The following is a 23,197-nucleotide window of genomic DNA, read 5'->3' on the forward strand; positions in this document are numbered from 1 at the left end:
ATCAAAAATAGATCCAGATTAAGGCAGTCAAGTTTGGATGCATTATATCAATAAATCCTTACAAAAGCAGGTTAATATAAGTATTATATCCACTTTACCTCCAATGCTGAATTACTCAAATGATTCATATTTGTACCTAATCTTCCCCTTATATCAAGATCTGATTTCCAGGAAATACACAGGCTATTTTTCTTAGTTACAAATTTCCTGATAACAATGTGGCTCATTCTTATTTCATTTAATTAAAACTTTCACTTACTATGTAGAAATTATTATGTTAGAAACTGGGAAATTTACAAAGATAACAGCCCCTGCCTTCATAAGGCTTATAATCGATTTCATTGTTATGAGGATTAGTCAATATCAAAGGTGTATTTAAAAGCTTCAAATAGCATATGTTCATCTATTTAAAATGAACTTATCTTTTGGCATAGAACAGGAAGTTCTAAAGGCCAATATTATTATAATATTATATTTCTAGTAACTGACACACTTCCTAATTTCACTAAAAGGAACAATAGCATGGTAGAGAATGATGAATTTGGGATGAGAAAAAACTTTATTTGTATCTTCCCTATGACAATTTCTGGTTAGGGGCATGGACAAGTCATCCACTTCTCTAAGCCTCAGTTGTCTATCTATAAAATGGCAAAAATAATATAGTAACCACTTCGAAGAGCTATTGTAAGGATCAAATGATAATCATTTAGGATTTTGCAAACCTTAAAATACTGTGTAAACAAGCTATTATTAAAGGGGGGAAAATCTATATTTATAGAACTTTGTGACTAGAAAGGATCTTAGAGGTCAATTGTTCTCAAATTGTTCTTTTAGAATTTGTGTCTTACATAATGTGAATAATGCTTATATGAGAATATTTCAGTTCTAGGCAACAATTTTCCCACTAAAATATAAGTATCAAAAATACTTTATTATGTTCAGCGTTGTGGGGAGGATAACAAAAGGGAATGAAGAAAGGCAGCATGGCATGAAAGACAGAATAACATACTTGGAACAAGAAGAGCTGAATCGCACCTCAAACCTTGACTACCTGTATGAACATGGACAAATCATTTAACAAAGCCTCAGTTTCCTCCATATATAAAACTGAAATATGTAATAATCCTTACATAGTCTATTTCACTGGATTGTTGTGATGAATGTAATTTGTAAGCCTTAAAGTACTATATCAATAATGTAAGTGAAAAGAACATTAAAAGGCAGCCAAATTCTGAGTGATTATAAAAATCAATCCTGGTCCCAAAGAAAGAAAATGAAATGTACAGCCTCCCTCTTCTTGGCAGAAAGACAAAGGGACTAAGAAGTCAAAATGTTGCATATGTTGTCAGATAAAAATGTAGTAAAGTAAATTTCTGCTTAATTTTTACCTTTGTTAAAGGACAGGTTCAATTCCTATGGGAATGAGGGATACTGTGATCCAAATATAAATACAATGTAAAAATAAATGGCATCAATAAAACTTTAAGTGCCATTTGAGTAGTTCTTCTTCTTGATCTTCCTCCTCCTCCTAATCCCCCCTCCTCCCCCTTCTACTCTTCCTCCTCCTCCTTCTTTTTCAATTTTGTCCCAAAGTGAGCTGAATTACCTTAAAGAAGATCATAGTTCTTTAAACAACTCCTAGCTTTTCCTTAAAGGATTCATCTTTTAATACTAATGTTCTTCCAGTGCTGTTGTTTTGGCTGTGTATCATAGTATATCACAGTTTCTGAAGAAACCAGAATTTAAGATGACCAAAAGGTCAATGAAGAGGTCAATGGTAGATATGAATAGACAGCAGGTCATTCATTTCAAATTAGACTTACAAAGAAGAGATGTATAAAATAATATTGTCAGGAAAATGTATTACTAGGAAAAAAAAGTTGGCCCAATAATATAGTGAAAGAGGGATAATAAATAGACAGCACTGAAGGATAATCCAGTCTGCACATTCTACTGGTATCTAGACAACATCAAAATAATGTAAAAAAGATTCTCAACTTATACAATGCCAGGGATGAATCAATAGCAAGACAAGGACAAAAGCTACATAGAATGGGAAGGCATGGAGGGAAAGAATGCCCACATTGATGAGATCACAGATCCATTCAAGTTCTAAAATTTTTTACCCCAATCTTTCACAAATAATCTCTAAAATCATATATATATATATATATATATATATATGTGAGCTAGAAAGGAATACGGAGGTCATCTAAATACACCTCTTTCATTTTACAAATGAAAAAACTGAGAGAGCCTAGATTCCACCATAATTCTAAGCCCAAAAGTGTGAATAAAAAAAATTGTTTAGAAAACACTGATGTAATATGATCTCATTTTAAAGATGAATAAACTTGGACTCTGAAAGGTGAAATGATCTGATATGGGTCACAATGTCAAATAAGATATTAGCAGAGACAGGGCTAAATAGATTCTCTGTCTCTACAACTAGTATTTTTTCCACCACTGTCTCATGTTCTAACATTCCAAAATATATGTTATCCAAATTTAGAAAGGAATATTGCCAAAGATGCTTCCCATTTTAAATATTGTCTCATTACTAGATGTTTTCCCCTCTATAGTACACCTTTAAGTGAAACAAACATACAACATGAAAAAACATAATCAAGAAGTATATTCACTCTATTACACACATCCTAAGACAATTTCTCTAGGTTTTGTTTTAACAGAAGTCAAACAACATTTTCCTACTGAATAGTGGAGAAATAGAAGTAAGAAAACTTGGATTCTTATTCAGGTTCTAATTTACTACATGATCAGCAAGTCCTAGTTCCCTCGTCTGTAAAATGAAAAGACTGAATGAAATGAAAAGGTTCCTTTTGGTTCAAATACTCCAGAATATTATGATTCCAATGGGACAGTCATTTTTTAGAATTTATCAGAAATAATGTTGCTCATCTGACATCTCAAAAACTGTAACCACTAAATAATGAGATATATTAATGAGGATATGTAGAAATATACATATACAATTATATAGAAACTACTACTACCAAGTCTGATCCAAACCTGTCTCTGGATTAGTAAGTAGGTCCTAGGAAGTTGCCTGAAGTATAGTTTGAGGTTAAATGATTTTGGGGGGCAAAGTAGACTGATGTATCTAGGTTTTCCTGCATTCAAAATCAGCTCTCTGTCTGAAGTAATGCTGCCTCTATATCTACTACACTATGCCTATGAAAAATAAAAATTCACCTTTGTTACTAGCTCTCACTTGTTCAAAGAGGCAGGGTGCAAAGAACATTTAAGTGATGGAAATGTGATAAGTGAATGACTTAATTTACATTACTGTTAATAATGCCAGAGTAATTATTCTTTTATATATATCATACACTTTATACCCTATTGAGTATATGTTGCAGAAACCTGAATTTTATAAATCAAATAATTTGCTCACTCAATGCCTATTTCAAAAACATCTTATCTTCATATATTATTTCATATATTGACAACTGGCAGTGGCTAATACCTTGTAACTCTTTTTTGTTAGCTTCTAATCACTATCTGGTACTAATTAATTAAACCTACACATGTCAAACGATTTTATGAAAAGGATTCAATAGTTTAATCCACAAATTAAGATAAAGGGATCCTGTTGTGAATATGCAATGTCACATTATAATCACTCCCTAGTCTGTCAAGTGAAATTCAAGTTTTCATTTATTTGCTTCTTTTAAAACCAGGATGGAACAGATAACTATCCTAAAATTATAAAACACTTTATAAAACTCAATGACAACTAAATTCAAAAATGACAACAGGAGAGATTTTAAATCTTGTTCTAAAAATACTTGGACTTCATTTTCTGCACTAAATGTATTCAGGAGTGTCATGTGTAAAACAAGTATTTACATATGAAATAACTTTTCCAAATAACATATTATAATCTGAAACTTCTATTCATCTAGTAATTTGACTTCTATCCCTACCACTCCAATAAAGCTACTCACTGAAGACTCAAGTGATCTATAACTGCCAAACCCAAAAATTTTTTGTCTTCCTCCTATACATTTCCATAGCATTTTACACTTCTAATGACCCACTACCTTATGTTAACCTACTCCTTGACTGACACCTTTTTGCTTTTCTCACCCGTGATATAATTTAGATAACCTCCATGAGTCTCTCCTCTTTTTAAATTCTCTCTCCCAAAATCAATTTTATTTGTTCAATTGGCTATAAGCTATCAGATTAACTCCCCAAACTAAATATATAGTCCTGACTCGCAAGAAAAGAAAAAAGTCAGAACACACACATTTCTGTCTACTAAATATTCCCAACTGAATAGCTCTCTGGTACTTCAAATTCAGTGTGTTATAAAGTACTCATTTTATCTTTCCTGCAAAAAAAAAAAAAGTCCCTCCCACCTTCCATGTCTGTTAATAGTACTACTACGATTCTTCCAGTCTCCTATGTAAGAAATGTAGGTATCATCTTTGACCTCTCACTCCATGTTTTGTCACTTGACAAATCCTATTGATTCTACTTCTACAATATCCTTCTCTCTCTTACTATTAACATTATCCCACAAAAAGGCCCTTATTCTCTTTCATCTAAGTATTAGACTCTTATTAAGGGGTCACAACCCCTCCAGTCAAACCACACTTCAATTACCTTTCACAATGTTAGCTGATAAATCTTCCTAATACATGGAATTGATTTTGTCCCTCCGATCCTAAAAGCATTTCAATAAGTCTATATCCCTAATGACAAGGAAATAACTAAATAATATTCACATGTTCTTATTTAAATAAGGAACTTTATAAATGACAATGAAGATCTTAATATTCTTTAATGAAAACTGTAAAGTCTTAAAATATTGCATTCTTCTTCCATATTCTCAATGTGTACATAGCAACAGGACAACATATGAAGTATAGTAAAATATTTTCAACCAATAAGATTTTCTTCAATGTAAAATTGCTTTAAAAAGCTTTAAAAGCTAAAAATGTTCTACTTATGAGGTTTCATCATAAAAGCAAAGTGACAATATCAACAGATCTTCCACTTCTGAAATAGACTTAAGATAAATTTATTGTGCTACTATAAAGCTATATCAATAGCTACCTCTTATATTTACATAAAGCTTTAATAGATTTCCCTGAAGTTTTCCCCAGAACAATGGAAAAATTACTGAATTTAGTTAACACGAGACTTGGGTTAGAAGCCAGACTCTGCCACTTATTCTCTGTGAAACCTCAGGCAAGCACTTCTCTTTGGACTTTAAGACCTCTGTCTGTAAAATGAAAGGGTTTAGACTGGATCTCCTCTAGCTCTACAGATATGATCCATTTCTAAAATCATGGGACATAAAAGAAATAATATGCAGAATCTCAGAATCATAAAGACTATCAGTATTGGAAAGGAGGTAGGAGGCCATAAAGACTTATTCCTCTAAAGCATCCCAGAGAAGTAAACCTCCAGCCTCTGTTTATGGACTTCCAGTGTCCAATGATAGGAAACTCACTACCTCCTGCCCAATCAAATTCTGAACAGTTCTAATTATTAGAAAATTTGCCCTTATTTTTAATCAAGCTGCCTTTCTACAACATCCACTATAATTTAACCATCTAAAACTTAGCAGAACATAGTACCTCTTCTAGACAATAGTCCTTCAAATACCTTAAAGACAGCTGTCATATCCTACTCTCACTCTCTACCCAAGTCTTTTCTTCTTCAAGCTACATATTCCAGGGTCATTTAATGTATCCTCCCATTGCCAATGATCAGTTTCTACCTATCTCATCTAGGTATATACTAATTTGTCAAAGTTCTGCCCAAGTTCAGAACTAAACAGGACTACCAAATATATAAATGTCAAATGCCTTAAAAATACATTATTCAAAATGCAAACACACCTTATCTAGCTACTGTATTTCCATCTTTATTATTTATTTTCTAAATATTTCACTTATTCTGATGATCTCTATCCATAAGTATTACAAAAATATAGCAATTAGAATAAACAACATAAGGATTCTAGCTCACTCCTCCAGCAATCTAACATTCAAAATTTCAAATTCATTGCCTAATTTCAAAGGACTTCAATTCCCTAAAATAATTAGTTTCTTTAAGAACTCAGAGTCTCTATATATTACAGGGAGCACTGAATAAGGAAATTTATAAGGAACTACACAAGAATGTGTCAGGGAGCAGCATGGTACACATATGTACAAAATAGTGCAGAAAATCCTTTATTTATAGATTTTCTTCCCTAAAGATTATAGATTGAGAGAAATCCTTATCCTGTTCCACTCCCAATTTTGTGAGGATGTGAGAAATTTTCATGTTTTTAAAATTTAACTAAATATAATTGTGGGAAAAGTGTGTATAAGAATATGTATGTATTTATGTATGTATGTGTGTGTGTTTTAACCAGAACTGTGATTTTATCCATGTGGGAAGCTTCCAGTAAGGGACTTCCTCTCTATAATGTAAAATCTGAATGTTGCTTAGGTCACTGAGATGTTTAGTAATTTGTCCAGGGTCACATCAGTGATGGGTCTTGCTGATTCTGAGGCCAAATTTCCATTACTTCAAATTGCCTCTAAAGTATATATCTTTAAAGTCTAATACCCAGTAGCAGCTCACTTAATCCATATTTTTTCACAGAATGTGATTTACTTCTATATCATATAATCCTAGAATATAAAATGGGATCACCTAGGCCAACTAGTTAGTTCATTATCCTAGCACTGAATTGCTTCAGTTACCAAAGGCAAACCCAAATGCTGCTAAAAAGAAATATTATATAAAAGAATATTATATAAAATAAAACTGCTTTATGAGTTGCTTTTATTTTGTTTTTCTAGGTAAAATCACAATTAACTCTGAATTCTGCTGTTAAAAAAAAAACACAATATTTTTAAAAGCCCTATCTTAAGATTGGATATGGAGCCTAGAATTTTTTCATATTAATACTATGAATCAAAACTGTAATAACATTACAGTGGCAGTGTCAGAAATGCAATTATGCTATTACTGTAAAAACTCTCCAAAGAAACTTTTTATTGAGAGGAGAAGGGGAAGAGAAGGAAAAGGAATAAACATTTATATAGTATACTGACATAATATAAGGAGCTTCACAAATATTAGCTCATTTGATCCTCATAACAACCCTACAAGGTAAGTGTTTTATCATCCCCACTTAACAGTTGAAAAAAATAAGGAAAATAGAGGGTAAATGAATTACCCAAGGTAACAGAGCTAATAAGTATCTGTGACCACATTTAAACTCAGGTTTTTCTGACTCCAGGCCCAGCACTGTATTCACTGCACAACCTAGCTGCCTCATTAATCACCAAGGCTACCCAAATAGGAACACAACAATGGATATATCACTAGAAAACCATGACTATGTCCAATATAGTCAACAAGAAAATTCTGAACAAAGAACCCCCAAATCATTTCCCACTTAATAATCATCACTATCATGAACTTCATAATTAAGCTACCAGTACAATTCACCATGTTCAGTCTTCAAGGGAAAATATTTCATTTTCAGAAAGAAATATTTCCTTCGAAATGACTGACAAATCATGAAAAATTATCCAGAGGAAAAGGAGTACTCATTTTGTTCCCTTTCCAAAGACCACATGAACTGAAAACTAAAATGCATCAGCAAACAAACATTTGGGGGAATAAGTTTCTCAGCCACACAACTGGGAATCACTGGCCTCAGTCAAGGCAGGTTTCAATACAATAGTAATTAAACAAAATAGAGTGTTGGAAAGGAACCTCAAAATTATGCAACTTTTCAAATGTAGCTTGGCTTCTTAACCAAAATTCTAAGTTATGATATTTAGTAATATTAGCACAATTAAAAATTATTGATTAATCAATCTAAGTTTTTTAAGAGTTAGTACCATTTTAAAAAAGCATTTCTGAATATCTTTTGTAATCATGAGCTTAAAATTCAATTTCAACTACTTAAAATACTTGAGTTTTTTCATAAATGCAGAAATCTATAATGTACATCCATTTTTTGAGAAATTAAAGCAAAGTCTTTTTAATGCTAGAACCACTTAGCAGTCATAGTTTATCAATATGAATCATTTATATTATTTTCAAAGTAGAACCAAGTGTTCATTATAATCACATAAAGATAATCTATAATCACATTATAGATGAGCAGTTTTACCTTGCTAGACATTTATTTAAAATGTAGTAATAAAGACTATTCAACATGGTTTTCTTAGTCATTTCCAAACTTATTTTTCAATAATTTTTTTTGTTAGATCTATGTCCTTCTCAAAAACACTTTTCAAAAAGCTTAAAGTCTATGTGGATACAATACTTACATCATACTCTGGAGTTCAAGAGCAAAACTTGTAGATTTCCCTGTGGTTCTTCCACTGCTTGAAGTAGCAATAGCTGACATTGGGCTAGCTGCAGTACTATTCATCTATATAAACAAAAAGAAATAACAAAGGTTGGAAAATACATTTTAATTATAAATAAAAACACATGAAAATGGCAACCATTACAATACATTTTTAAAAGCATGAATTTCTTTAAATATATTACTATATATAATGTATAAAAATCCTCTTTTTTGATCATCAACTCAAGAAAACTAGTATATCCTCTATATTACACAATAGATGGTTAAAACTACATTGTTCATTCAAAAAAGCAAGTATCCTTTAAGGAGTTGATACAAAATTCATTTAGATAAGGAATGCAAGCTGTAAGACTTTAAGTTGCATAACAGTTGCTTGCTACTATATTGGTAGAGAGAGTTCATATCCTGTCAGATGCCAAATCCTCATTTTTACCTTTAAAATATCTCTTCTTTATAATCTCTCTGCAATTCTAATTAAAGATCCATAATCTCGCACCTGGAATACTGCAATAACCTTTTAATTAATCTCTCTATATCGAGATTTTCACACTTCAATTCATCATCCACTTAATTGCTAAAATGCTTTCTTCCTAACATCAAGAGACCCCACAGGATCAAATATAAAGTCCTTTGGCATTTAAAGCTATTCACAATTTGACTCTGGTCCCTGTCTTGTGATCTATGCATATTAATTTACTTGCTGTTCCTCAAACAAGGGCTCCCTATGTGATTCTAGACTGGCAATTCCCAGGTCTAAAGAGTTCTCCATCCTTACATCTGCCTTAAAGAATTCCCAGTTACCCTCAAGATTCAGCAGCTGCAAGAGACCTTAACTTGTTCCCCACTATTCTTTCCCCCATCAATCTGCTAGAGCCTCAAGTTATAGCTTAAGGCAGGAGTTCTTAACCTGGGACCCATAGACTTGTTTTGACTGTTTTAATTTTTTTTTTAATTTTTATAACTGTATTTCAGAATAATTGGTCTTGTTTGTAATCCTAAGTAGTTTGTTTCATGAATTTAAAAATTTTATTCTTAGAATAATACTATTTATATGGGCCTTTAAGGCTTAAAAAGCATTTTACAAATATCCCATTTTTTCCTAACCACCACCTAACCATCAAGAAATATATGCTGTCATCCCCACTTAACAGATGAGGAAACTAAGATGCTGAGAAATTAAGTGACTTGCCCAGGGTCACACAGTTGATAAATGTCTGAGGCCTGGTAAGAATAAATACACAAAATAAATCCAAGGTAATTATTTGGGGATGTCAAATGTGCAGAGTTTCGAAAGAAACTAGGGATCCTAACAGAGTTCAAGAGGGAGTGTGTTCTAGACATAGGGGTCAGCCAGTGCAATAACAAGGGAGATAAAGATGGTACATCATACATGGAGAACAGCCAAAAAATAAAATAAAATAAAGGCCAATTTGGCCAAAGTATAGAGTACAGGAAGGGGAACATTGGGAAAACAGTTTGGGACCAAGTTGTAGAGATTTTAAAAGCTAAAGAGAGGAGTTCATATTTGATTCTTGAAGCAATAGGCAACCACTGGAATATAATGAGTAGCGAAGTGAATCAGTTAGATCTTCACTTTAGTAAAATCATTTGAAAACTTTGTGGCAAATAGATCAGAGTAGGCAAAGACTTGAATCAGAAAGTCCAGGGAGTAGTCCAGGCAAGAGGTGATGAAATAGTCAGCATTGTGAGTAAAGTGGAAGGATTGAAGAGATTTTGTGGAGGTAGAAATGATGTGATTTAGTAATTGCCTGGATATGAGGTGAGAGTAAGATATCTAGGATAATGCTAAACTGTCAATCTGGGATCCTAGTGTCCTATAAAGAATTTTAAAAGTTCAAAAGTTAGAAGGAGGGGATTGAGGAAAAAAAGAATCTTTTGAAATGTTGAGTTTAAATGCTTAAAGGGACACTAAGTTGGAATATCTGATAGATATGATGAACAATTGGAGCTCAAGATAAGAGAATATTGCACCAATTCTTAAAAAAGGATGGACTGTAGAGAAGAGAGATTTGTGTAAGACAGAACAACCATGATGACGGTCTGTACTAGAATGATGACAGTATCAGAGAAAAGAAAGAGGATCATTTAAGAGATGTTGCAAAAGTAAAATTGAAAGGTTTTGTCAAGAAGCTGGATATGGGGGCAGGGTAAAAGATAATGAGAAGTCAAGAGTGCCCTTTAGGTTTAAAGCCTGGAGAAATAGGAAGGTGGTGGTACCCTCAACAGTAATAAGGAAGTTTGGAAAGAGGAAAAGATAATTAGTTCAATGTTAGACATACTCATTTCAAGATGTTTACTAGACCTCCAGTTTGAGATGTCTAAAAGGCACTTGGAGACATGAGACTGGAGAGATCAGCAGAGGTTAAGACCAGACAGATAGATTTTAGCATCATTAAGATAGAATCTTTGGGAGCCAAATAGATTATTTAAATTGTTTAAAGAGAGAAGAGGGTCCAGGACAGAGCTCTGTGGGACACCCAGGATTAGTGGGCGAGACCTAGATGAGGAGCCAGCAAAGGAAACTGAGAAACAGAGATTTCATAGACCAGGAGAGAATGGTGTCCTAAAAACCAAGAGAGAGGAAAACATCAACAAGAAAAAGGTGATTGACAGTGTCAAAATCTGCAAGGTGGTCAAGAACAAGCACTGAGAAAAGACCACTGGTTTTGGCAATTAGGAGATCACTGGTAACTTTGGTGAGAGCAATTTCAGTGGAATGATGAAGTATGAAGTTGGATTGAAGGTTAAGAAGAGAGTGAGGAAGGAAGTAATCAAGTAGTAGTTGGGTGTTTAGCCACAAAGGACAAAAGAGATATAGAATGATAGCTGGGATGGAAGAATCAAGTGAGGGTTTTTTTGAGGATGAAGGAGATATGAGCATATTTGTAGGTAGTTAGGCATGGAAAGGTTGAAGATAAATGAGAAGGTAGTACACAAAGACTGAAGATAATTGAGTGATAGGGATGATAGAGGAATCACTGGAAGAGACAGGATGGAATAGGATCACATACAGGTAGAGGGGTTTTCCTTAGCAATGAGTAGAGCTACCTCTATATTTGGGACAAGAAGGAAAGAAGAGAGTGGCAAAAGTCATCTGAGTGATATGAGATGAAGAAGGAATAACAGATCATTTTCAACAAGTAGCCTCAACAAGAAGCTGGAACCCTAAAATGAAGCCCAACATATAACTTTCTTAAGGAATCTTCTTGCTCCTTATTCTCTTATTTTCATTCATGTTACCAACATATTCTCTACAGTCTAGAGCAGTGATGGTGAACCTTTTAGAGATGGAGTGGCAGGCCCCACCCCCACCCCCACCCCCCATACTGACTGCTGTGCCCACCCACCCCCAACCCTGTGCTGTTCTCCCCCCAGTGCCAGGCACCCCCTGAAAACACCTCCATTGGGATGCTGGGGGGGGGATATGAAGTGAGGAGGGAAAGGGAATATGTGTTCTTATTGAGCTGCTGGGTAGAGGGGCAGGTGATGTGAAAAAATGTAGTCGGCCACTGTGGAGAGGGGGAAGGGAACAGCTCCATCCTTTGCCTTTCTAGTAATGAACTTGAGGGAGGAGGGAGGAGCAGGGCAGCATGCCCACCAAGAGTACTCTACATGCCATAGATGGCACTCATACCATAGATTCACCACCACTGGTCTAGAGCCAAAATTCTTCTACTGATGAACCTTCTCCAACTTGATTCCCCAAATCCTGTGAATTTTACCTCTGCATTTCTTTCTTTCATCTGCCCCCTTAGGGAAAATGTTGCCTCACCACAAACCATGAAATAAGTCTCCTACTGCTCACATGTTTCTAGTCTCACTCTCAATCCAATTCAATTTGACTATCCATTCTCTTCAAACTCTCCCTATCTTTGTTCCTGTCTACAAACATGCCCATGTCTCCCACAACCATAAAACAAACCGTGTTTGAGCCATCCTACTACCTATCATTCAAATCTCTTCCCTTCAGCTAAAATTCCTTGAAAAAACTATCCATACTCAGGGTTTCCATTTCATTTCCCCTTTCTCTTCTAAACTCTCCACAATAAGGAAACAAGACAGGAATAGGAAGAGAGGGACTAAAGTGGTCACATTCTTGTTCCTGATCTTCATACATGTTCCCATTCCCCTGTAAGTAATCTTTCTTGTCATGTCAAGTAGAAAAATAAAAGTAACTACTGTACATCAGAGGAAAAAATAATAGGCTCTCCACAATCTGGATTCCAACATTATTCAACTAAAATTGCTCTCTCCAAAGTTACCAGTGATCTCTTAAATGCCAAAGCTAATGGCCTTTTCTCAGTCCTCAATTGTCTTGATCTCTCTGCAACCTCTGACACTATCAATCACTCTCTTCTCCCTGATAATTTTTAGGTTTTAGGACATCATTTTCTGTCTTGTTTCTCCTCCTACTTGTCAACTGCTCTGAAATCTCTTTTGCTAGATTTCCATTTATATCACGCCCGTTCACAGTGAATGGTCCTGTGTCTTGGGACCACTTCTCTTTTTTTCTCTCCTGTCTCACTTGCTGATCTTACCAGCTCCCATAAATTCACCTATCATTTCTATACCAATGATTCCCAGGTCTATTTATCCAGTCCCAATCTCTCCCTTGAGCTCGAGTTTCACATCACCAGTAACTACCTTTAGAACATCTCAAACTAAATATCACAAGGTCATCTCAAATTCGTTATGCCCACAACAAAATGTATTTTCTTTCCCCAAAAACTTCCCCTTTCCAATTTTCCTATTACTTATTAGAAAGGGCACAACTATCCTCCCAGTAACTCTCAGATATAAGGCTATGAAACCTCAACGTCTTTGTCAGCTCCTTACACATCTATCATAGGCAATCTGTTTTCAACTCTGACATTTCTTTATTCACAACCTTACTGCATGCATTCCCTTCTCTCCACTCAGACAGTCACAAGCCTCATACAGGATCTTCTCACTTCTACCTTGGGCTACTGCAACAGCCTCCTGCTGGTTGGTCTCCCTACCTCAAAGCCTCTCCCCACTCCAATCCACCCTCCATTCAACTGTCAAAGTCATTTTCCTAAAGTGAAAGCAAATCTGACCATGTCACATCTCTTCCTTACTCAATAAACTCCACTATCTCCCTATTCCTTGCAAAATCAAATATAAAATCATCTGTTTGGCATTTAAAGCCAAATCATGGCCTTGACCCCTTCCTACCTTTCCAGTCTTCTTAAACTTTACTATTCTCTATTCACTCCATGATCCAGCGCCTACTTGTTGTTCCTCACACACAACACTTCCATCTTGTAATTTTGTAGCTTTTCAATGGGTTGTCCCCCATGCCTGCAATACTTCCCTCTTCATCTTACCTCCTTACCTTCCCTGGCTTCTCCAAGAGTCAGATCAAATCCCATTACAGTAAGTTTTTCTTGCCCCCCTCCCACCTCCTCTCTCACATTCCTTTTTTCTTCACTCTGAGACCACCTTTCATCTACTCTATATAATCTTGTCCATTCAGAGTTATTGACATGTTGTCTCTCCCATTAGATTTTGAGCTCTTTGAAGGCAAGGACAGTTTTTGCCTTTCTTTATATCTCTAGCACTTGACTGTATCTGGTACAGAGTAAGTCCCTAATAAATGCTTACTGATTGACACTTTTGAAGAAACCACAACTTTCTGGTGCAAGTGTTTCACATCAAAACCACTGTTGGTAAAAGGAAAGTATCCAATAATACTTTCTTTAAACTATGGTCATCTTTTCAAAAATAATTTAACTAAAAATCAAACAGGTGTATGGCATTTTCTTGACAAGATGAGTCAATAGCTCATCAAACTCTTTAAAATAATTATTTCCCTGGGCTACAATTTAGTTTGATGTTTGAGATAATTAGCTTCTTTAAATATTAACTCCTTTACACATCAAAGTCCTATCATTCTGATGCTTTATTTCCTTTCTTCCAGACATTAAAAAAAATGTCAGTCAAAAGCAGAAGCACTCAAGTCAATTTTCTCTAATAAATACAGTTAACATGGAACTGAAAACCTACTGTAATCTTCTCAACGGGTTAATGTCCTACAGTTGTTATAGCTTTCAATTGAAATGCAGCTGTTTGCCATATTCTGCAAACTGAATGCAGATGTGCAGATTGGGGCACAGATTATTTCAACATGCAATAGTTTAAATATGAACTCTTCTAAACAGATCAGTTCTGATCAACACTACTTAACTAGTCATGAAAATATTTTATCTGTCACATTATTAAATTTTCCTATAAAGAAGACCTGAAATTTGATTTTAATTTTTAAAAAATGAATTTTGAAAGAGGCAATTTTTGTACTGAAAATTCTGCAGTAAAATCATTTTTATTTTATTAAATTTAGATTACCTGAGCAGTTAATTTAGGAAATACATCCTGAGAATATGATTGCATATAACTAGTCACTATATATTTGGTGATTAATGTAGCCTGGAGCAAAGAAAAGTAATCATCCAGAAAGAAGTTTAGATGACTTAAATATATCAGAACCTTGATTGTCATAGTTTGAATTTATTGATAAGCCAAAAAGTTGAGATAAATGATTACAGTTAAAAATTAACAGTTGTTTAGCCTTCAACTCACAATTTAGTAAACATTGAACAACATAATAAATGTGAAAGCACTTTGTAAAATATATAAAGTATTTTCAAATATACCATCAGCCTTGTCAAACTTCTAAAGCTCTAGACCTCTACAATTTAGCCCCACCTTAACTATCAAAACTATTCCACTTAAGTCAGGAAAACCTCTTAACTGAAGCTTAAATCTACTACACATTGGCACCTTTTACTTATTCTTTCTTTTCCTCACACCTAGAATATCTTCATCCATTCTTCTTTTATCAGGGTTCTCTTCCAAAATGGACTCCAACCCAAAATACGGTCTCCTTTTACTGAGTTCTGATAGTATGGAATGCACCATTCATTTTTCCTACTTAAAGTATTTCCAGGAAGTACATATTGTCTCCCAGTAAGATAGTGAGTTGTTCCAGTGCTGTGACAGTTTTAGTCTTCTTCTGTATCTTCCCCACTCCAACATAATTCACTCAAATACCTTCTAAACTGAAGTGACTTACAGAACTGTAAAACATCAAGAAAAATGGTGAAATCCTACAGAAGTTTTTTAACTGAAGGTACTGAAAAAGCCCAATAAAGATGGGAAATTAAAAGTAGGAGAAAAAAATTGATTTTTTGAAGGAAAAAATAAGTACAGTTAATCATTAGAATAGTATAGACAACTGATGATAATAATAGCTCTTCAAGATATACAAAGGGATTTTACATATATTATCTCATTTAATCCTTACAGCAACCGCATATGGTAGAGGTACTGCAAACACTATTATTCTCATTTTAAAGATAAAGACACTAAAGGTTTAAAAAGTCCATGCTCACATATTGGTATTAAGAGTTTGAACCCAGTTCTATCAATACTCAAATATAGCACTTTTTCCACTACACAGCACTTAATTCCCAATTATAATCTACATACAACCAATAAGGAAATACATAGGATCATAGATCTAAACTGGAAGGGAGCTTAGAGGTTATCTATAGTCCAGAGGTGTCAATCACACAGTGGACTTGTGTAGCTCACATAACATTCCTAAATGAAGCCTAAAGTAGATTATAATGTAACTGGAAGGTATTTAACAAAATAAAAATAAAACATAATAATATTACATTTTGAAACTAAGCCAGCACATAGCCCTTAGGGATCCTTCCTATTTGAGTTTGACACTAGTCCAATCCTTTAATTTTACAGGGGAAGAAACTATGGTCCAGAGAAATTACTTGCTTCAAGTCACACAAAAAGTGTGAGTTGCAATTTAAACCTGAATTATCAGACTCCAAATTTGGTGGTCTTTTCATCTATACCAAAAATTGTTTCTGAAATGGGAACTAGTTTCTGGGATGGAATTATAGGAGCCTTAGGAGAAACTGATTATTCTATCTATGAAAATGTGTCAGAAAAAAAAACAACTGGGCACAGTCAGCTCCCTAAATTTGAGAACTTATTTAGAAGGATTCAAAGTAAGAATTAGTGTGAATGCATGGACTAAAATCCTCTAAGGGAAACAGATATAGGAAGCTCTCAAAAATTATAATTTGAATTTGAAGCCAAGAACTGAAACAATTCCACTGACAAAAAAGAGGAGTTGTAAAAAAGAGAAGAATGTGGATCCACAGAGTGAGTGCTGCATTCAGAGTCAGAAGACATGGAACCAAATCCTAGCTCTGTTATTTGTACCTTTGAGACCCTGGAAAAATAATTTCCATGGATTTAATTTTCTCATATTTAAAATGGGGTGGGAAGGGGAGAAAAAGAAAAAGAAAATAGTTCTACAAGATCTCTCAAGCTTCTTCTAGTGATAAATCTAAGATTTTATAAAGACATATTGACAATGGAAGCATGGGTAGGTAATGAAAAATGAATATAAAAGTATGGCATGGTCTTGTAAAAAAGAATACTTTTCGGAGTACAAAAAACTCAAAATAAGCTGAGGCTTGTGATAAACATTAAGAACCAAGAGGGTCCTTTTAGCAACACTGAAGAAGAAAAAAAAAAGATAAGAGAATAAGATCTGTTGCCTATTGCTGAAGGACATGGAGCAAGGCTAACAAATGAAAGAGAGAAGGTAGCATTTCTCACCATTTATTTCATTTGTTTTCTCTACCAAAAATAATATTTGGACTGGAAAGAACGGAATAAAAATGGCAGATACAAAGCTGATAGTCATGATAAGTAAGGAAATGTAAGAGAGCACGAATTACCTCTAAGGAGTTCAGATTACCAAAGATGGACTATAGCCTAGAGTAATGAAAGGACTAGGGGACATAATTCCAGAGCCATCAATTATAATATTAAAGATTTTCAAGAACAAGAAATGTTCCACACTACTAGAAAAAAAGATAAAATTTGCCCAATAAAAAAAGGAAAAGAGCACAATCATAAAACTAAAGGCTAATGAACTTCACTTTGATTTCTGACAAAATTCTTATTAAATAAGTAGTTAATGAACTTCTAAGAAAAGGAAACAGTGTTCACAAGAGGGCTTACTGACTTCATCAAGGACCTCTGACACTAGATTAACCTCATTTCCACATTCTAGACTACTGTACCAGAAGAATACTAAAATATAATTTACTTACATTTCAACAAAGTATTAAGGCTCTTGTTATTCCTGTTGTCATGATGGAATTAGATGTGGGCTATAATACAGTACAGTACAGGATTCAAAAACAGGTTGAAATGTCTCTAGTAGAGTGCCCCAAAGATTTCTCTTGAGCCCTGTACTATTTAATCATTTTATTCATCATTTGAATGAAGGCAAATATAGTCTATTTATCAAATTTAAAGATGGCACAAAATTAGGTGGAAACAATAATACATTGGAGAAAAGAGTCAGGTTCCAGAAAGATCTTGACAAGCAAGAGGTTGAAAAAAAAAATTAACTTCAAAAGTAGAAGATGGAGAAGCTATAGCTAGATAATAGATCACTGAAAAAGATTTAGAAGTTTTTCTTGGTTGGAAATTCAGTTTAAGTCATAAATCATTTCATGGCAACAAATAAGTTACCAAAATCTGATGTTCTACCAAGAGAAGTACTGAGTACAAAAAAAAAGATATGGCATTGTATTCTGTGCTGTTCAGACTATATTCATAGTATTGTGTTTAGCTCTAGCAATATATTTTAAAGAGAACACTGACAAGTGGGTTGACCAAATAAAATGATAGCCTTAGGCTATGCTAGATGAGGATTATCTGGAGGGATGTTTAGGGTGGTAAAGATAAGATGCAAAAGAAAGATGAATAAGTATTTAAAGGGCAGTCATGTGGAAGATGGATTCCATTCTCCTTAGCTACAAAGAGAAGTAGGAAAAACTGGCAAAAGCTGCAGAGACAAAGGTTTAGGTAAGAGAAATGATAATTCTAATGATAGAATCCAAATAATAAAAATATATCAAGCAAACTATGCAAAAGTAAAACAATCTGCCTTAGAAAGTAGCAGATTTTCCTTCACTGAGGTTTCTCAAAGGCTGAAAATCAGTACCTGTTAGAAATGTTAAAGAGACTTAATTATATTAACATTCCTCTGTTAATTATTCCCTACTTATCTTGCATATAGCTTGCATTTTACATATTTTTGTGTGTTGCCTCTCCCATTATGTGGTAAGCTCCTTCAAGGCAGGAATTGTTTTTATGTCTTTTGGTATCCCCAGTGCTTAGCATAGTACCTGACACAGAGTCGGCATTTAATAAATGTTTATTGATTGATAAAAAAAAAAATCTTATATAGATCAAGTTGGACTATCTGGGGAATGTGGTCCCTTCCAACTACAGAATGGTATGACTTCTGATACTGTAAACAGTATAAGACCATAGAGAATTTCATGCTGAACTATAATATTCAATATTTGACCATGTTTAAAAGGATATTTTATTCTGGAGTTTTTTAATAGAAGATCTGAGTTGTTAATACATAAAAATGACCTAAAAACATTCTAGGGGGCAGTCAGAAGGCTCAGTGGATTGAAAGCCAAGCCCAGAGATGAGAGGTCCTGGGATCAAATGTGATCTCAGATACTTCCTAGCTGTGTGATCCTGGGTAAGTCACTTAACTTCCAATAACTAGCCCTTACCACTCTTCTGCCTTGGAACCAAAACACAATACTGATTCTAAGAAATAGGGCAACTTTTAAAAAAACACACATATTTTTATAAATTTTGTATATAGACCATCTTATTTTTAAAGTTCTAGAATCTTTCTGATATATTTAAGAAAAAGATAACATCTATCATATTTTCATATAAATAGTGAAATTAGCAATTTCTCCATTCTGCAAGAATGAGAGGCCAGTTTGAAACAGGCAGAGGAAACATGATTGGAGGATGCCAGACTCCCATTAGTTCCTTAACCAAGGTTTCCTTGATGTAATCTAGGTATGAGAAGAGGTCATGGTGTTAGCAGGGTTGATCAAGAAACGGGCAATTCCAATTATCAAACATCAAACACCTTATTTCATATCACTATCACTGGGAAGAACCTCAAAACATCTTTTTTTTTTCTTTTCTGGATAAGACAATTCTTTTTTTAAACCCTTACCTTCTATCTAAGTATTGATTCTAAGGCAGAAGAGCAGTAAGGACTAAGCAGTTGGGGTTAAGTCACTTGCCCAGGGGCCCACAGCTATGAAGTGTCTGAGGCCATATTTGGCTACCTGAATCCAGGCCTAGCACTCTATCCACTGTGTTATCTAGCAGTCCTTAAGGACAGCTCTTTTCACAGACAAAGAAACTGAAGCCCAAAGAGAAAGGCCAAATACCTGATCATTGGTAAGGCCAGAACTAAAACCTGACTTTTCCAATTTAAAATCCAATTTCCACTAAAGTACATCTACTTCCTAGAAAGATCATTCAGTAACAACATTCAGACACTACCAAAAATGAAAAGGACAGCAATAGTTGGTCCATCCAACATCTTTTATTTTATAGGAAACGCACAGCTTGACAGAGCTCTACTACCACATCTGTAGAAGTTGCCACTGGATTTAAAACTAAGGAGTTGTCAACATTTGCTTAGAAAGTATGAAGACTAACAATCCACAGCTCTGGTTCTAAGCAATTTTTTTCTCCCTGTCTAGGGTTAAAAGAGCCACCAAATAGCCAAAATGTAAAAATGTAACAGAACTGTCTCCCAAAAAGTTCTAGTCACAAAGCTAACTAAGCAGAGACAACTGACAAAGATAACTCGGTGCAAATCTTTGAACAGTAAAGTTTCTCATATAGATTTTCTAAGGCACAGAAACTAAGCCATCAGGACAAAACACCCCAAATTACATGTGCTTCTGGTCATCAAAATAATCAATAGGAAAAAAAAAAGAAATCTTGTCCAATGATCCCTATTATTCAGCCTCAAGTTTTCATAGATAAAAATGTGTCTAGGAAGGACAGTGACATTATCATTCAAGAAAAACTAGAATCCTCCAGTCTTGCTAATCTAGATTTGCAATGTCAGCTAAAGAAACAAAGTCAGCAATGTCTCCTCAAAAGAAGAATAAGGTAATTCAAGAGGAGAAGGAAAAGGCCTATAGCCTTTTCATTTCACTGAGTAGGTAAAAGAAAAACAGAAAGCAACCCTAAAAACACAAGAAGAGAAAGAAAAAGAAACACTCACTAATATGTTTTTTAAAAAGAGAGAGGAAAAAAGGGCAGAGAAGTGACTGAAATACATCCTGATATAGGTCAGTTCTCCTATAACTAGAAGGCAGTAGACAATTCCTCAGTATTCTGCAGTATATGGGGTCTTGCTATATGATACATTCCTCAAGGCAAAGATCATTCCAGGAAGCATCACTTGGAAGAGAGCTTGGACTGAGGAGTTTCAATAATTCTGGTCCTGTACCAGATAAGGAAGTTTGTGTCCATCCACAACTTCAAGCTGTAAAGATAAGGGATAAGGGATAGGGAAAAAGTAAAGATTGTCTTTTAGAAGAAAGAGAGAGAATTTAGACACAAACTTTGGGAAAAGATTCTAGAAGGAGAGGAGGATCTTGGGAGTTTACTGGCTTTCCTCTGAGCTGGTAAGGAGGATCCCCTGGAAGGAAGAACGTAGATTGGTGGGAGGAGCTATGGCTGTTTAAATTTAGTACTTTATCATTTGCCTACCCTCAATAAACTCTGTGTGTGTGTGTGTGTGTATGTGTGTGTGTGTGTGTGTTTCCTTTTTTTATACTTGCAAGGGTTGTACTTTACTGGCCCTGGGAGGTTCCTACTTGGGATTTTTTTTCCCCATTTCCAATCCCTCTAGGTTCTTTCCATTAAACTATCTACTTTTGCAGTTAGTTTTCTCTTTCAGTTGGGAGAGCCATCCAGAAGAGACCCTTAAACCCAGTAAACTCCCAAGATCCTCCTCTCCTTCCAGAATCTTCTCCCAGGGTTTGTGTCTAAATTCTCTCCCTTTCCTATTAAAGACAATCTTTACTTTTTCCCTATCCCTTATCCTTAAAAGCAAAGCAGTCTGGGAAAATGAGCAATGGAAGTTTTCCTGGGTTTTTAAAGAGAGTCAAACTTACAAGAAAGAATGCTATCCACATTGAGAGAAAGAACTATGGGAGTAAAAACACGAAAGAAAAACATCACTTGTATATATGGGTATATGATTTGGGGGTTTGATTTTAAAAGATTGTTCCATAGCAAAGATGAATAATATGGAAAAAGGTATCAAGTGATAACATTTATACAACTCAGTGGAATTGCTTGTTAGCTCCAGAAAGGGGGGAGGGAAGAGAGGAAGGAAAGAAAATGAATCATGTAAACATGGAAAAATATTTTTTAAATAAATTTTAAAAAATAAAATAAAGAGTAAGAGCAAGAACAGTAAGGAAAACTGTGACTGGAAGTCATGAAATTTTAAAAGTATCATAGCTTAAGATACCTCAGAGGAATCAGTCAGGGAGTAATACATAAAGTTCAGCAATCTGCAGGGATCAGAGAAAAAACACTATTCATAAGCAGAGGACAAACTGTGGGAGTAGAAACGCCGAGGAAAAGCAACTGCCTGAATACAGTGGTTGAGGGGACATGACAGAGGAGAGACTCTAAACGAACACTCTAATGCAAATATTAACAACATGGCAATGGGTTCAAATCAAGAACATATGTGATACCCAGTGGAATCACGCGTCGGCTATGGGGGGTGGGGGGGAGGAAAAGAAAATGATCTTTGTCTTTAATGAATAATGCATGGAAATAATCAAATAAAATATTATAAATTTAAAAAAAAAGAAAAAGAAAAAAACAAAAAAAGAAAAAAGAAAAATGACAAATCTTGGTTTGGTCTTAGTGGATGAGCCAGATATAATAAATAAGGTTAAGGTTGGGCATAAAATAAATAGATAGATAGATAGATAGATAGATAGATAGATAGATAGATAGGTAGATAGGTAGATAGATAGATAAATAAAGTTCAGGGCAACAGGAAGAAGCAGAGGTGACCAAAGGAAGATAAAATCCATCCTGATATCAAGGATAGATGGAGGAATAGCTTTGGTGGATGGCTTTCAATGACTGACTTTCCTGATATGGTCACAAAGGCAAGGATCAAATTAATCTCTCCTTTTAACTATACAGTGATTGGGCTTTGTGAGGGGTAAGGTAGACTGCCTTGGTAAAAAGGCTTTTACTTGTCTGTAGAAAAAAGATTCAGCAGGGCCCACTTAGCCTAGAGATGATCAATGTGATCTGCTTACCCCTCAGCTCCTCAGCTCCTGCTACTAGCAGACAAGCAGTTAACATTTATTAAGTGTAATATGTACTAAATACTGTACTAAGTGCATATCACTGATGTTTATCTGAACAGAAATGCCAAAACCTATTTACATACTTAATTAAGGGAGAATTACATAAGTAGAATTACATTAAGGAGAATTTCTGGGGCAGCTGGGTGGCTCAATGAATTGGGAGAGCTGGGCTGAGAGATGAAGGTCCTAGGTTTGAATCTGGCCTCAGTCACTTCCCAACTGTGTGATCCTGGGCAAGTCACTTAACTTAACTTAACATTGCCTAATCCTTACCATTCTTCTGCCTTGGAACCAATACACAGTATTGATTCTAAGATGGAAGGTAAGGGTTAAAAAAAAAAAGGATAAATACTCTTCCTGCCAGGTTCAAAGTTATCTAGGTACTTCCACACTGATATAAACATTTTCTAGCCAAACTTCTCATTGGATGACAAAAAAGATGATGCCTAAACATGATAGAAAGCAGAAAGTACTCTCTATTATCTTCCTAAAG

General features: G+C 34.7%; 2 protein-coding genes across 13 annotated transcripts in view; one reads left to right on the plus strand and one right to left on the minus strand.

Annotated features, from left to right (window-relative positions):
* The window catches only part of SUPT3H (SPT3 homolog, SAGA and STAGA complex component), a 668,918-nt gene that overhangs the window by 636,070 nt on the left and 9,651 nt on the right, over positions 1-23,197 (minus strand). For all 9 annotated transcript variants that reach the window (XM_056818332.1, XM_056818334.1, XM_007484000.3 and 6 more), the window contains one exon: positions 8,319-8,422. In XM_056818332.1, coding sequence (XP_056674310.1) covers positions 8,319-8,422 — 104 coding nt within the window. Of the gene's footprint in view, positions 1-8,318; positions 8,423-23,197 lie in introns of those variants that run through there.
* Positions 1-23,197, plus strand: part of RUNX2 (RUNX family transcription factor 2) — a 234,194-nt gene that overhangs the window by 31,207 nt on the left and 179,790 nt on the right. The gene's annotated exons all lie outside the window — the stretch shown is intronic.

Source organism: Monodelphis domestica, chromosome 2 (genome assembly GCF_027887165.1).
Source record: "Monodelphis domestica isolate mMonDom1 chromosome 2, mMonDom1.pri, whole genome shotgun sequence".
In the NCBI taxonomy this organism is placed as follows: Eukaryota; Metazoa; Chordata; class Mammalia; order Didelphimorphia; family Didelphidae; genus Monodelphis; species Monodelphis domestica.